Genomic DNA, 16,008 nt, shown 5'->3' on the forward strand with positions numbered 1-16,008 from the left:
ACGTATCCCGACCGACTCGTTACTCATACACACAGACACCCGCCCTCACGAAAGTATGAAGATTGTTCGTGTTGCTACGCTACTACTATCGCTCGTCGTCACGACGGCTTTTGTCGTGGACCGACCTACGGTCGCTCGCACATCGACGGCACGCGCCGACACACCGCACGGCGCCCGGGACATTTCCGCCCGTTCGGAAACTCTCGACACGGTGTACACCTCGGAGCAGATCGACGCCCTCTTGCCGCACCGTTACCCCTTTGCCCTCGTCGATAAGGTCGTCGAGTACGATGCCGGCAAACGTGCCGTCGGTATCAAGTGTGTCACCAAGAACGAAGAGTTCTTCAACGGACACTTCCCCGGGCGTCCCATTATGCCCGGTGTACTGCAGGTGGAGGCTCTCGCACAGCTCGCCGGCATTGTCTGTCTCCAAATGGACGGTGCCACGCCCGGTGCCGTCTTTTTCTTTGCCGGAGTCGATGGCGTCAAGTGGAAGAGACCCGTAGTGCCCGGAGACGTACTCGTCATGGAAGTCGAAATCAAAAAATGGAAGGCCAAGTTCGGAATTGCCAAGGCCACCGGCCGAGCCTACGTCGACGGACAACTCGTCGTGGAAGTGGACGAAATGACCTTTGCCCTGGCCAAGTAAGTTTGGGAAAAATGAAATAAAAAAGAACACACCGCGCTATAGTATAACCCTAAACTGCCACTACCATACACCCCAACCACCATGTTTAACACTAGTAAAACCGACGGCTGTCGTTGTCGTCGTAGTCTCTCCGATAGTCGTCCTCGTTGTCGCGGGGTGGATGGTCGTAGTCGTACGGATCGCGCGAGGGCGGAGCCGCCGGGCGACGTGACGTTGTTCCCGACCGACTCTGTTTCATCAAATTACCGACAATCGGCATTTGTTTGACCACGGCCATGAGCAGGGGGAACATGTTGCCGAACAAATTCAGTAGACCAAAGGCTTCCAGTACCATGCCGAATACGGGATGTCCGAAAAAGACGAGCAATATTCCGAGTACCAGACAGACCGTCGCCCGCGTCTTTTGGGGTTGCAGGAAGTATCCCATGGTGCGGGAGGGCCCCAGCGTGACCGGCACCCCGGCAATGAACAACAAATTACCCAACCGCATGAGTGTCTTGTTGAAAAAGAGACTGATCCCGAGCATGGTGACCATGATACCGGACGCCAACAAGGTCAAGCCGACTTTGCGATCGCCGTGTTGGATCAGACGGGTGATTGAAGGGCCGCTCGGCGGACGCGGACGCCGGGCGGATTCCCAGTCGTCGGTTCCCCGGTCGTCGTAGTAGGCAGCGTCGTCGTCGGCGTACCGATTCCGTGGCGGCCGTGGAACGGGCGCCGACGCGTACCGATCGTTGCCAAAGTCTCCGGATCGACCGTACGACGACGATGGTCGGGACGCCGGGTAGTCATCACTAAACGTGGCTCCGCCGCGGAACTTTTCGACAAAGGCCCAGAGTGATTCGCATTCCTGCACAAAGTGATCACTACCGCTACCGGTAGATTGGATCGGCGGTAAGCTCCAGGGTCCCCGTGGTAAAAGCAGTCGGGCTTGGACGGCATTGGGCGTCGTGACGGTGGCGATCCAGAACACCAAGACGCGCGGAGAGCTTGGTCGGAGCAACGTCGATCTTCGGTGCCGCATAATCGGAAAGAAAGGCAACCGAGCCTTTGCCAGAATAGTGTCACGCGTAGAGTAATAAAAGGACCACGAAACAATGAATAATAGATCGAGGCAATCTCTGTTTTGGGGATAATTTTGCAACGTGCCAGTATGGTATCGTTACCAATTGACTGTGACGGGAAGGATGTGTGACACAACAGTAAGTATGGGTAGGTTTTGTTGCCTGTCTCTCGAGACAAATTGGGTCGCACGCAATCAGGGTTATTGTGCTTGGGGGTTTCGCAACGTGGAAGTCGAATTCACCGCCGCGAAGAGGAAAACGGACAGACGGTGGATGGCTCATTTTCCATTTTTGTATCGTCCATTCGGACAGACCAAGTGACGGTGCTATGGAGTCCGGAGGCCACGTTGCTCCGTGAATCGATGTCTGAAGGTGAGTCTCGTACAATAGTGATTCGAAATGGTTCTGGGCTATACATAGCGGGGAAAGCTGCCTCCCGCCAGAAATTCGTGGCTCTCGCCCCGGATCGGACCTGACGTTCTCACCGGAGGAGGAACATCAACCAACGAAAAACCGACGGGAGAGGGACGGTGGTAAGCAAAATCTACACGGTATCCGCTTCGGTCGGTGATATCTCACCCAAACGAGAGGGGAGAGGGGGGAAGCTTCGTACTTCCACACTCGTGTCGTCGTTGCATCGATACTTTTGACTCGTTCATTCCTTCGTTGTCTACCAAACGCACACCCTCGCAAGCTACGACCAACAATGAAGTTCTCTACCTTGACGGCTGCCTTTTTTGTGGCTTCGGCTACGGCCTTTCAACAACCGGCCTTTGCGCCGCGCTCGGTCGTTGCCCAGTCGTCGACGTCCGGACTCCACATGGCGTAAGTTTCCCGACTGTTAGAAAAAAGAATTGAATTGTTTGCGAACCGACGAGAACACGACGTATACGATGCGTGTTCACACGTATCACGGGACGTTGAAGAACTGTATAGCTCCCTCTACTCATTTTCCATGAGGAATAAGCTTGCATCCGGAATCACTATGTTGCATTTCTGAGTCCCTTCTCTTATTGGGTGGTGATTTCATTCCACCCTTTCTGCGTATCTCTCTTGTGGAAGGATGTCCCGATGGTTCTTGTTTTATGCTTGCTGGCTCACACGCTCGCCCTTTTATGATCCGTACAGTTTCGAATCCAAGATTTTTGAAACTCAAGAAGTCACCTTTGCCGACACCAAAGAGATCATTGTCAAGGGAGGTCGGGATCTCTTCCCTTTGTTACCCAAGGCCTTTGAAGGAATTGAGAAAATCGGAGTTATCGGATGGGGATCCCAGGCGCCGGCGCAGGCCCAGAATCTGAAAGACTCTTTGAAGGAAGTCGGCGCCGACATTACCGTCTCCATTGGTCTACGCGAAGGATCTTCCAGTTTCGAAGAAGCCAAGGATTGCGGCTTCAGTGAGGAGGACGGTACCCTCGGAGAAATGTTCAGCGTCATCAAGGAATCCGACTTGGTCGTTCTCCTCATCTCCGACGCCGCACAAGCCAAGCTGTACAAGGAAATTTTTGCCGCCATGAAGCCCGGTGCCACGCTCGGCCTCAGTCACGGCTTTCTGCTCGGACACTTGGACTCGATCGGAGAAAAGTTCCCCGAGAATATGGACGTGATTGCCGTCTGCCCCAAGGGAATGGGACCCTCGGTCCGTCGTCTTTATGAACAGGGCAAGGACGTGAACGGCGCGGGCATCAACTCCAGTTTTGCCGTCCACCAGGACGTCAGTGGCAAGGCCACCGAATTGGCTCTGGGTTGGGGCATTGCGCTCGGATCCCCCTTCATGTTCGAAACCAGCCTCCGATCCGAATACTGCTCCGATATTTACGGCGAACGCGGCATCTTGCTCGGTGCCGTCCACGGGATCGTCGAGTCCTTGTACCGCCGCTACCAACGTCAAGGCATGAGCCCCGAACAAGCATTTTTGGAATCGTCCGAATCCATCACCGGTAATATCGTCAAGATCATCTCCACTAAGGGAATTAAAGCCGTATACGAGTCCCTTGATGGTGACGACAAGGAGACCTTCCAAAAAGCCTATTCTGCCTCGTACAAGCCCGCCAAGGAGATTCTGCAAGAAATCTATGACGAGGTCAGTTCGGGAAACGAAATCCGCACCGTCATTATGCACGGCGCCCGTATCGACAAGTACCCCGTCGGAAAGATTGACGGCACCGATACCTGGAAAGTGGGTGAAAAGGTTCGCGCCGAGCGTGACGAAGACAAGATCCCCCTCAACCCCTTCACGGCCGGTGTCTACGTGGCCACAATGATGGCCCAAATTGATGTGCTCTTGGAAGAAGGTCACCCGTATTCGGAAGTCGTGAACGAGTCCGTCATTGAGGCCGTCGATTCCTTATGTCCATACATGCACTACCGAGGAGTGGCCTTTATGGTAGATAACTGCTCCTTCACGGCCAAGACGGGTAGCCGCAAGTGGGCTCCCCGTTTCGACTACATTCTGGACCAGTTGGCGTACACGGCGGTTGACAATGGTGCGCCGGTGAACGAGCAATTGATTGCCGACTTTGAAAAGCACTCGGTGCACCAAGCTGTCGAAGAATGCTGTAAGCTTCGACCGGCGGTGGACATTAGTCTGTTTGCCGAAACCTCGACCAAGGAAATTGTCATTCAGTAAAATGGCAATGGATGCGGTACGCGAAGAGACCTTGAATCCCCCACCAAATACAAGAATTAAACAACTTTATTATACTCGTCTATCCTGCTAGTCTAGGATCTGCAAAAGTGGATACCGATTTACGTGACGGTTCCGTGGTTACAATCGTCGACCGTACCAGAGCAGCAGTCCGGCGTACACGGACCCGACGGTTGTCTGCACCGGCCACCACCCGGTTTCGAGTTGGGCCAGAAAAGGTTCGTAAAGGCACACGGAGAGGACAATGCCGCTCACAAAGGCCGCCAGGACGCGTACGTGTGAAAATATGGCCCGCACGTGCCGACGACGCAAGGTTTCGGCCTCCCATAAATCCACGATACTTTGTGACAGTTTCGTCCAGTGCCCCGTCATGGCGTACAAGATGGTCCCACCAGTCGTATGAGACGCCGTACTATTGAGCAGTCCAAAGGCGGTGGCTAAAAAGACCCCGTGCCATCGCGAGTTGGCGGCGGACTCGGGGTAGTGGTGCCGCCGGACGCCCTGTTGCAGTACGTACGCGACAACGTCGGTAGCGGCAAAGAGGCCCCACACCACGGGTGCCACAGCCCACACCAGACGCGCATTGGCGGAGCGGTACAAATGAGGCGTGCGAGTATACCGTTGTCTCCGGAGTGTGGGGTGATTGGTAGTGCTGGTATCGCCAAGGTTGGTGCTACTGACGGCGTTGGCGACGCGACGGTGCCAGCCCACACCGATGCAGTAGCAGAGTACGAGGGCGACGTGAAAAAGGGCGGATCCTAGATTGCCTTCAGCCGCCTGAGTCGCCGCTCGAATTGTGTTTCCCGTCATCATGTTGACGTAACAACCATACCGACGAACGTAAATGACGTCCATGAACCCTACAAGGAAGGCCATGCCGGATATAAACAGAGCTTGTGGGTTTGGTTTTGATCGTGGGAGCAAGTGCCAGATGCCTCTAGGATCACGGGAGTGTGATAATTGTGTAGGGGGTTCCAAAGGATTGGCGTTGGACAATAGACTTCTGAGTGCAGAAGCCGTCGAAGTTGTCGTCGTCCTAGATGTTGTACCAAACGAACCAGCACTGGTCGTCCCGGTTCCCTCCTGGGATTTGGACAGTACAGCGGCACCACTGCGCAATTCATACCAGGGTTTCCGAAAAGCTGCAGCAGCACCATTTGTCCCTCTGATAGTAGCATTGTAGATCCCGTAATCGATTATTCCTAGCCCCAAGGAGGATCCGGACGACGTGAGGGCCTGAGTGGCAGTGACCTCGCGGGGTGACAGGATCCACCACCACCACAGAAGAATCGTACCGTGGCGAGACATTCAGCGACAGGCGTTTATAGCTACTGTCAATGAGACCTTTTATCAATGAAATTATCGATGGAGATGTCGATCTGTCGAGTCAAGTCGATCACTCCGGTAGAACGCCGATGTCCGGTAGCAAAGTCGGTTCTCCAAAGTGGAAACGACCCCGGTCAGTTTCAGTGCGCAGCGCCAAGCACCACAAAGCCGTGCAATCAAATCTATAAATAGATTTATATATCTATGAATCGGCTCAGTCTGCTGTACGGACTGTGATTGTACCAAAACATGGACTATTCTAAGAACTGACAGTGAACACGGGGAATAAGAATGCCTTGCCGTGATACACACGGAGACGAGACCCTCTCGGAATGATGTCTCCTCCTAATCTAGCTAGTAGATGTACTGGTGACGACTGTTAGTCGGATATCACGTTATGATGATGGGTAGGGAGGGGTAGGGGAAAGACAACTGGAGTGAGAAAACCGTTTTGTATGGTAAGGTTGTGGACGTGAGCGATGCGTGTACCGAACACCAACGGAACGGCCCTGGCCTCGAGTTGCTGGGAACTCAGGGGTAAGGGTTTGGGGCTGAATAGGAAGGGAGCTTGATGTCCACTTCCGACGTTTTTTAATTGGTGATGGACTCTGAGATGCTTTGTTCGGAGAATCCGGAATGGGCAATGAAGAATGGCAGGAAGTCTGATGGAGATCGCATTCTTCCTTTACCCTCTCCCGTTCAACCACAATGATGTCGAGGAGATGGATTCTCTTCACGACAGCGTGGATCAGGTTTGGCCTTGTCGTGTTACCAGCGATACGAGCTTTTTCGTTTCCGCCAACCTCGAGGCTTGCCCTCGTTCGGGGGTCATGCCTGCGGAGAGGCGATCGACAGCACTGGCCGTCCGATGATCATCCGCTCACGTCGTTACGAAACGCCGTATCCCACAATCCCGAAACCGTTTCGTCAGAGGTGGGTGGTGGTAGTAGTGGTAAAAGCAGTAGTACTGCCACGAACGCCACAACCCAGACAATCCGAGTACTAGAGTCGGTCCTCCCCGTCTGCCAATTTTGTGAGCTGCCCTTTGGTTCACGGAACGCCCTGTTTCGCCACCTACGGACCGATTTGGTTTGTCGAAAACGTGCACACGAAGCCAACGGCGGCGGGCCGGAGTCACTCCACCCGATCACACACGCCAACGTGCGGTACGACATGGCCTGGCAAATTGCCTACGTCCGTGGGAAGGACCCCGTGCCTAGTTTCACGGGTGTGGCTACTGCGTCAGCAAGTTTCGGAAACCCAACGTCCACACGTCGTCCCGAAGCGGAACGGGCGGGAATTTTACTGCGGAAGGCGGTGGAATACGCCTTGAATGCGGACGCGGCGGGCCGCACACATCCCATCAACGAACATCCTGGTATTACCGACACGACCGTGACTGTGTCTGCGCCAACCGTAACCCTTGGTCCGAGTAGTACCCAGGTGACGGTCGCCAACCAACGACACTGGATCTTGTCGCAGCCGGTCGATACGGCGGCTGCCGGAGACGTGATTACCTTGAGCTATTGGGGACCACCGACGTTGCCGGGGTCGGACGAATCTTGTCGCGCACGCTTGCCGAGACTGCTCAATTTGACGCAAGACTATCTCACACACGCAACGGCCAACGAGGACGACTCGTTGCGAATACGCGTCGTATCCGCCAAGTACTTGTCTTCCTCGCGGAGATTACACGCCGAGCGCAGTTGTACGCAGCAAGTTTACCACTATCTGTTACCCTTGCGGTGGTTGCCGGACGGCGACGAACTCGAACGATGGTGGTTACGCGACAGCAAACAACAACAATCCCGTGATGCGAACAGTGATGGAAAAGAAAAAGGCGGTTTGCACACGAATCGATTCGTAACTCCACCTCCGTCCGATGCCTTGCGCAAATTGCGGGACGCATTGCGTGCGGCTGAGAGTGTGGCGGTACCGAACCGCCGTGTACGTCGCAAGCCTTTGCAGAGTACGAGTCCCGCTAATGATGTTGAGAGTACTGAGGTGGGTACGAACGATTCGAACGGATTCAGTGCGTTACCTTTCGAGCTTAAATTGGCTTCAAGCCGTTACGGAACATTGGCGCACAAGGCCAAACGAGCGTGGCACAATTTTGCCGATCCAGAGCTACGCGGCGACGCCAGTCCAAACCAGGAGCCCGTCTGGCGTGTACTTGATCGCGCGAGGATTGTTGAATTTTGGTCAAGCAATACCAGAGTGTCCCTTGATAATCTTCCTACTACAGCCTCGAAAAATAGTCGAGAAGAAGCCATTGCCGTCCTGGAATTTCGTGGAGACAATTTTGTTGCCCAGCAGATCCGGCGGATTGTCGCAACGGCATTGGCTGCCACGCACGGTTACACTCCGTCGGACGTATTCGAGGTGGCCACCCGACCTGACGTCTTTACTAAAACTCCGATAGCCCCCGGTGGTCGTCTCTACTTACAGGGTGCCCGCTTTCATTTTGATGAGCAACGGACGGGAGAGCAAGTTTTTGTCGGTGAAGAGGTCGTCCAGCTGAATGGCGGTACTGCGGACGATGCCACGGTTTGGGTCCAGTCCGAGCTCTTGCGCCAACGAAATTCCGAGAAATTGCGGCAAGAAGAGTCTGAATGGCTGACGAGGCTCAAATACGCTGCGAACAAAATGAACCTTGGGATGGATGACTGGTCCAAAACCGATTCAAATCTGTTGTCACTACCGGCTGCTCCTAACAGCTTTCAAGCAGCGCTGGGTGAACTTCGCAAGATCATCAGCGAGGGATGTTGGCCCGAAACTTCAATTGCCCGGTCCAACGTGATTCGGCGAGACGATCTACGACACGATTCTAAGGACGCTCGTGCTGGTGGATCGTTTACCGTTGTCAATCCCACCTTTCGGGATGGACTGTACCGAGACGCTGTTGGTGCCAACCCGCTGCCACGCGCAAATCGACTGTTTCCGGATCTAGTCCAAGCAGTGTTTGCGTTGGAAGCATCTTTGTCAGAGCACAATTTAAAACAGGCTAACGGCGATGCCGGTATCGGGATTCATCGGAAACGAGGAGAGCCGCGTCCTCCTTCCTCACATTGTGCGATCAATTGCAACGCTCGGTTTACACCGCATGTGGACAGCGGTCGCGGAGCGGGACAAAGCTTAAGCATGATCGTGGGACTGGGAGATTATAGTGGTGGAGAGTTAGTGGTAGAGGGTAACATGCACGATATTCGCTACGAGCCTTTGGAGTTTGATGGCTGGAAACTACGGCATTGGACGAATTCATACCATGGTGAGCGGTTCTCGCTCGTGTGGTTCACGCCTGAAGTGAAAGATAGCATCTGACACCCTAACCTCCCTAGTAAGTTTACTAACTGTAACTGTAAATCCCTATAGGGCTCCCAAAGGCCAGGCTGAGCGTGTCAGATGGATCGAATTAGAACAGAGAGGAATCTCCTTTCCCCATTCCAACAAGGACTTGGTATGATATTTTGAGGATCGCCAACAATCTCTTTGGGGGTTGCGAAAACTGAGAAAGTCAGTAGACGTTTTTCTGCTCTATCCCGTAGAATCAGGACTGAAAAGATTCTGATGGTTTTTTTCTAAGTATCCCTGTACAAATGATCATTTCCTTTCCTACGATACTGAAGGTTATATGGATGGCGCGAACCGAGAACGATATGCGCGATCAACAATTTGTTTCAAATATTCGTATCCCCGTTGTTTGAACCCGTTACATACATAGCAACGGCTATGCCCCTTATTCATCACCTCACAAATTGAAAATGCTGTTGTGCCTCGTCCCGTTCCACACTGTTTGAATCCTTCTTCACCCCTCAGGCTATCCGAACACAGCTTTTTCGTGCAACCCTCCAAATCACCGTTTCGATATCATGAATCACTACACCAACAACAACCTTCGGAAGGTTTACCACGATCCTCGAACCGATCGTTTCGCCGTGGTTGTGCCGTTGCGACCGCGCAGTTTGCTGGATCTTTTTGAAGCCTGCTGTCACCGTCCTTCGGTTGGATCGGAGGTCGGCATCGACAAAACCAAAAATCGTTGTGTACGGAGCCGTGACCAAGAGTTGACTTCTTCAGGGGAATTTAAGCATCAGCAGAGCATGGGAGGGGTGGCGCTCGAAGTGCCCAAGGCTGCTGTCGACAATTCCAAGGGTCCACTTTTGGGGTCCTTACTTCTTGATCAACTACTGGGTCGCCCGAGCCATTCTGTTGGGGCAGCAGGTATGTTAAACATTTCTCATATGTTTCTTTTAGAAATCAATCAACAGCAGTTGCTCATGTCTTCCTTAACCTCGTAGAACATGGGAACCAAAGCGATCAGTCGAATACATTTTTCATTCGACGCAAGCTGCTTCGTCGTCGTCATTTGCACAAAATTCAAAAGGAACGTGAAGAACGAGCCACCACTGCTGCATCAGCCTCTGTACAAATTCAGCACCCTCGACCCATCTACGCCCATTCTTCTTACCAACCCGCTTTCTACCGAGGAATGCCGCAGTACCACCATTTTATGGAAGTTCCGCAAATAACAATCCAAGCTGATTGTATGCGCATGCCGTGTATTTCGCCGGTCCAGATTTCCAATAAGCGGCGTAAGATTGGAGTCGTGGAGGCGATTCCGGTTTCCGTCTGAGTGAGGGAAGCACGCAACACGACGAGGTTCTCTCCCAAACTAGCCTGAATTCGACGTCCGCTGAAGCGTCCTAGCGAGAAAGCGGTCACATTTCGACCCTTTGGACAACTACCAAAAACTCATAAAACAAACCAACATACTAGCGCTACCATACAGAAGTGCTATCAATACATCCAGTCTGACTCGTTTCTTATTGTCGCCTGCGTTGGCGTATAGCGAGCGCAATAGATATCATAAAACAGCTTCCAGCCAAAGTTGTAGCGAGAGCCAAGGGTCTAATCCAAGCTTCCAAATTGACTCCTTGTTCTATATGGCTACATGCGGAGTGGTCAGATAGCTGTCCTTTTCCCAATACCTCAGCTACTTCAACTTTACGCCTCACGGACCCTCCTGAGGATGTAGCTAATGCCTGTTGTTTTGTTCCTCCTCCGCATCCGCTGCCACCATCTTCAATATCTTTAACGTCACCCTTCGCGTTGTGTTCATTTTGCGATTGCTTGTTTTCGCGGAGCGTGATAAGCTGTCCACAAGCGCTGTCGATATCGGCTCCCATAGTCTTGCGAATAGTGCAGAAAGACCCGTACGATACCACAATTTCCCGGAATTCTTCCATGTGTTCGCGGCTTGGGCAGCGCAATACGTCCCGTACATTGGTCTGATTGTAGGGAATGAGATTGACGACCAAATGACGATTCTCGCACAGCTTCCCCAACTGATGGGCACATTCCAATGTCGAGGTGGGACCTTCCAACATGACGTATTCAATCATGGCTCTCCGTCGCGTACTTTCCTTAATTCGTTCGGCTGCAGTATAGTGACGGGATGAGCCGCTCGTTCCATTGCCACGGTTTGTCCTCTTTTGGAGATATGCCATCATATGTTGATCTAATGCGTCAATCAAATCTTCTAACGGATAGTGCTTGGCCGTGGGGACAATAGCCTGGCGATCTTGCTGGTTCGGAGCATGCAAGGACAAGGCTAGACTTACTTCGGGCAGTTCCGCCGTGAGTTTCCGAATCTGTGACACCAATCCGACCGTACTGACCGTAACCCTGCCGTGCGCCAGATTCCAACGCTGGCGATCAATCAGGGCTCGACAGGCTTCTACTACATTGCTGTAGTTGTCCAGTGGTTCTCCCATGCCCATGAAAACCTAAAGTAATGAAATTCAAATACATGCTGATTAGGACCCAATACAGACAATCCACAAGTATCAAATTCTCGCAGCCACGAATGGCCAACACGTACCACATTTCGCACAAGATCTAGCTTAGGCAAAGGCTGTTGGGAAATTTGAGAAATGTCCGTCCCGTCGTCACTATTTTCTTTGTTTTCCAACCCGTCCTTCTGTTGCATTTGTTGCCATTCGTCGGCGAGCAGCGCGTCGGCATGCACGATTTGTTCCAAAATCTCGCCCGCCGTCAAATTTCCCGACAGTCCCATGGTACCGGTGGCACAAAAGGTGCAACCCATGGCACAGCCGCACTGACTACTCACGCAGAGCGAGGCCCGGGAGTTGTTGCTTGTAGCCGTCGAAACGTAACGCATCAAGACCGATTCGACCAACTGTCCGTCGTGCAGTTGTACAGCCAGCTTCGTGGTGGACCGATCGGCGGAGGTTTGGGCAAACTCAATGCGGGAAGTCACCGTAACAAATCCACTGCTTTGGGCGTCTTCTTGCAGAAAGTCCAGGAATTTGCGGGGCAGCTGCGACTTGTTCCGATTCTTTTTAGTGGAGACGCGATTCTTCAACGGCCGCACCACAGTCGGGCCCGAGGAGGTCTCCCCATTTTCAAATTTGTAGTAGTTCGCTACAAAGGTAGGAAGATCGGGATAGTGCTGGCGATGGAGTGCCGCGTAAAAGGCTGTGATGTGGAAAGGAGAAATCATCAGATTCCGGTCTTCCAAGGTTTGCACCAGGGCACGCCGATCGAGAATCGAGTTGGGAAAGGGCGCTTTCCGGCGACGCCGTACGCTACCGGAACCAGTTTTGCTGTCGTATGGAGAAGGGAGAGGGGCTACCATTGTGTCTGGAATGTTTGAAAGAAGAAAGTGATACGAGGAGATGGCGAAAATTGAAAATTTTACCGACACAGTACTCGCTAACAGTCAGTCGTCTTCATGGCCACATTTCAGGGTCAACATATTCCATCCCGACGAACACCGGTAGGTCTCGAAACCCTGACAATCTTGCGTGGCGAGAAATCGGGTTATGAGCGAAATGAAGTGAAGTACCGGCCGACGCCAGTCCGTCGCTCCACTCCAATTTGTGGGACTAGGCGCAAAATGGTAGAAAAGACAACTATTTCCAATGTACCATACATTTATACTAGTTTGGTTACGTTATAATTTTTAGCTACCTATTGGCAGGTACACAGTTTGCGGTCCCTTCTTTAAATTCTTGATCACGATTTGGTCTGCAGACGTAAAAGCATCTCAAACCACTGTCGCAAGGCGTCACCCAAAACTTCCGGCAAAGTCTGCATATCCTTCAAGACAATATAGTATGGAAAAGGATAATCTTCGATGAAAGACTTGACTTTGGGTTTGCCGTTTTCGAAGGAGACTTCCTTCATATTCACAATGCTACTACTCCGAGCGTTTGCGCTGCTCTCCACAATAACCATGGCCAACAAGATATTGCGTTCCATCATTTCACGAATCAACCGTCGCAACGTTTCCCTACTATCCCGTTCAATCCGACCATCACTGATCAGAAAGACCAGTTGCATCGATGAGTTGCCCCCCGCGGCATCAAGCGCTTGTAGCGCACTTTCTACGCACAGTGCTGTCCGAGTTCGCGGTTGAGCAAACGTAAAGTTCCGAACCACATTGGCCCCACTTTCCGCAGTAAAGGGTTGGTGGAAGTCGTGAAGTAGTCGCATTTCATTGCCAAAACTCGCCACGCCCAATTCACCGACATCCAACTGCCCCATTCCGTTGGCCAAGGTAGCCAAGGCGTGTAAGGCTATATCACCAGCGCCAGCTTTCATACTTTCCGAGTCGTCCACAGCCAGCAGAATCCGGTAATCTCGTTTTGCCGGTTTCGTCCGACGCAACCAGATTTTATCCTTACGGTAACCGCTCGCCACATAGCCAATCACACGTTTCATGTTAATGCGTTTGCCTGTCCGATAATCTCCACGAAGTTTGGAGGCCACAAGGGGTTCCAACACTAGACGGAGCTTTTCGCACAAGCGGCGTGACAAACTATGCGTATTCCCCACAATCATGCTCCATTGCGCCCGGGCCGCGTCCTGGTCAGCCAGTGAGGCACCCGTCAAGACGCTTTCTTCAACAATTGTATCACGATAAATTTCTAGAGCGACCGAGTCATCCTGTACTTGGAGCTGGGACAAGTCCGCCATAACCTGATTGCCAGTCGCATGTTGCTCGCTATCGTTCTCGTTGACATATTCGCCGCTTGCTTCGTCTCGGTCGACGAAGTCATTTCCGTCTTCGTCCATGGTATCCTCATTGTCATTTGGGGCGTTCTCGTCCTTTGTTGCAGTTGGACCACGATCTTTGTTCGTTTGAGACCTGCGCTTTTCCTGTGATTTCTCGTCGGTGACGGTCCTTTGGGGTTCCTTTTCGAGGACGCTTTCGCCTTGCACCTCCGCTTCAATTTCGTCTAAATCCATAGCTTCCGTGTCTTCTACTTCCCCTAAGGCTTGTGTGGTGCCCTGCTGGTTCTCGCCGACGTATTCAAAGTCCCCTTGAGCGTTTTCGTTCGTCTTCTGCTGTTCAAGTTGGTCACTTATTTCAAGCAATTCATCATTGCTGCCTTCCGGTTGGACAATGTTCAGTCTTCGGTGCCAGTATTTTGTGGCATCTCCTGGGTTCTTGAGTGGATTGGGAATCTCGTCGAAAGGCTGACTCGTGTCCCAATTTTGTCCCTCATTTGTCAAACCTTGGCCTTGGTTGGCCCCAGAGCTGCTACCACCCGCACCAGACGGCTCCATCTCGGAAGCCTGGGTATCTTGACCGTTTACCTCTTCCTCTTCGCCTTTGCCATCACCACCAGCGTCATCGTCCTCCCTAGTGTCGTCTTGGACTGCGTCCGTGCCATCTTGTGCGCGCACGCCTAGACCTTCATTCGAGTCCGTAGGCTCCCGGGCCATCTGGCTGGGGGGCTGCATATCAGGATTCGAATCGTCTTCTGGCTCTTCATCGTTTACTTCATCAGGAATGGCATTTTCTGCCCTAATTGCATTGGTATCGAGGTCTTCTGCTTCAACATTTTCTTCACTTAATTGTTCGTCAGCGGCAACGTCATTGCCCGGATTGTCGTTTTCTTTGTTAAGTGCGTCGTCGTTTTCAACGTCTTCGATAGTCTCTTCAGAACTTTGATCGCCTTCGTTCCCCTCGGGTGATCCGTCATTCAGCTCTAGATTGTCATCCAGTTCCATTTGCTGCTCGTCTGGCTTTTCATCCGAAAGTTTTTCATCCCTGACATTCACGCCATGGTTGTCTTCGTACCGGTCATCTGAATCCTCGTTCACCATTTCCGCTGTCGTCTCGTCTTCTTGTGGATCGTCGTTTGCTTGATCCTTATGTGAATCACCCGACTGTGGAGCTTCCTTCTCTTCCTTCCCTTTAGTATCGTCTTTCGTGGTCAATTCATCTCCCGCGGCCCCGCCTTCCACACCACTATCCTTTTCCAACTTCTCATCCTGAGCATCTCCTTGATCCTCGTCATTGTCACTATCATTCCACATCTTTTCATCGATGACTTCTTCGTTTGCACCACCTTCCTCTCCCATCTCGCGATCGAGCTCCTCTTTAGTGTCCTCTTCATCATTGTCGCGGACATCAGGAGTCGGGTCAGGCATGTCATACATTTCCCCATTGAAGTCTGCCTCCATTTCCATTCCTTTCTCGGCCTCCTCTTCGTCCAATTGCTTAGAGCCCTTTTCCTCCGAATTCTTTTCCTCGTTTTGCGCCTCGTTCTTTAATCCCAGCAACTGCTCTTCGTTTTCGATTTCATCTGTTACATCGCGTTTCCCTTCGCCTTCGCCCATGCCTGTTCCATCCTTGTCGTCTTCAAAGGTCATTCCAGATGCTTCGCCTTCGCCTTCTTCCTCACCATCCTTTGTCTTGTCGGAACAATAGCCTTTGGCGCAAAGGGTACGGAAGATTCGCAAAAGAACATAGTGGAGCTTTGCAGCCTCTCGATGGAACCGAAGAAACTGGACAAGCCGGTCGTCTAATATGCGCATGGCCTCCGCAAAAAGAAAGCTTAGATCTGTTGCTAGTCCGACACAAATCTGTTGCTGCTCATGATCAAGTCCGTTTATATCATGAACTAATCGTAGTTGATTCAACACTTCAAAAAGTCTGTCACTTAGCCTGTTCGTGTTCACAGAGGACCATTCAGCAATGGCAGACCTGTGACAGTCCCAAATAGAAGGGGAGACGTCTTGCCCGTCGATGTTGCCTACAACAGCTTGGACGGCGAAAAGAGCAGCCTCGACTGCTTGAGAATGAGCCTCCACGAACCGGGGCAAGAAAGACAAAGGATTTTCCACATCCCTTAGTGTCACTTGTTCGTGGCAGCGAGCGGCCTGTTCCACAGCCAAATCAAGAGCCTTCTTGCACGTGTCAAGACTGTCCACCGGCAGAAAACCATGACGCATACAATCGTATCTGCAGTCCTCCAAAAGTGTTAACGCAGAGCGGAGCTCTGTTT

General features: G+C 52.2%; 6 protein-coding genes across 6 annotated transcripts; 3 read left to right on the forward strand and 3 right to left on the reverse strand.

The window, feature by feature from the left end:
* Window positions 1-55: 55 nt before the first annotated feature.
* FABZ (3R-hydroxyacyl-[acyl carrier protein] dehydrase) lies at window positions 56-649 on the forward strand (the record flags this gene model as incomplete). Its single annotated transcript, XM_002176115.1, has 1 exon — window positions 56-649. One exon carries the CDS (start codon window positions 56-58, stop codon window positions 647-649), a length of 594 nt encoding a protein of 197 aa, XP_002176151.1.
* A 235-nt stretch (window positions 650-884) lies between these two features.
* On the reverse strand, window positions 885-1,220 carry PHATRDRAFT_bd295 (predicted protein; the record flags this gene model as incomplete). The annotated part of the gene is made up of 1 exon (XM_002176123.1): window positions 885-1,220. A coding segment is annotated over one exon (336 nt), but the record flags the coding sequence as incomplete, so codon positions are not given.
* Window positions 1,221-2,776: 1,556 nt separating this feature from the next.
* Window positions 2,777-4,342, forward strand: PHATRDRAFT_bd348 (predicted protein; the record flags this gene model as incomplete). The annotated part of the gene is made up of 1 exon (XM_002176116.1): window positions 2,777-4,342. One exon carries the CDS (start codon window positions 2,777-2,779, stop codon window positions 4,340-4,342), a length of 1,566 nt encoding a protein of 521 aa, XP_002176152.1.
* A 138-nt stretch (window positions 4,343-4,480) lies between these two features.
* On the reverse strand, window positions 4,481-5,236 carry PHATRDRAFT_bd1147 (predicted protein; the record flags this gene model as incomplete). Its single annotated transcript, XM_002176124.1, has 1 exon — window positions 4,481-5,236. One exon carries the CDS (start codon window positions 5,234-5,236, stop codon window positions 4,481-4,483), a length of 756 nt encoding a protein of 251 aa, XP_002176160.1.
* Window positions 5,237-6,325: 1,089 nt separating this feature from the next.
* PHATRDRAFT_bd1563 (predicted protein) lies at window positions 6,326-9,007 on the forward strand (the record flags this gene model as incomplete). The annotated part of the gene is made up of 1 exon (XM_002176117.1): window positions 6,326-9,007. Exon 1 carries the CDS (start codon window positions 6,395-6,397, stop codon window positions 9,005-9,007), a length of 2,613 nt encoding a protein of 870 aa, XP_002176153.1. The 5' UTR covers window positions 6,326-6,394.
* Window positions 9,008-10,509: 1,502 nt separating this feature from the next.
* On the reverse strand, window positions 10,510-12,312 carry PHATRDRAFT_bd636 (predicted protein; the record flags this gene model as incomplete). Its single annotated transcript, XM_002176125.1, has 4 exons — window positions 11,715-12,312; window positions 11,568-11,600; window positions 11,166-11,472; window positions 10,510-11,090 (listed from the first exon to the last, which is right to left on the reverse strand). Exons 1-4 carry the CDS (start codon window positions 12,207-12,209, stop codon window positions 10,510-10,512), a joined length of 1,416 nt encoding a protein of 471 aa, XP_002176161.1. The 5' UTR covers window positions 12,210-12,312.
* Window positions 12,313-16,008: the final 3,696 nt, after the last annotated feature.

Source organism: Phaeodactylum tricornutum, genomic scaffold, assembly GCF_000150955.2.
Source record: "Phaeodactylum tricornutum CCAP 1055/1 PHATR_bd_8x17 genomic scaffold, whole genome shotgun sequence".
Lineage (NCBI taxonomy): Eukaryota > Bacillariophyta > Bacillariophyceae > Surirellales > Neidiaceae > Phaeodactylum > Phaeodactylum tricornutum.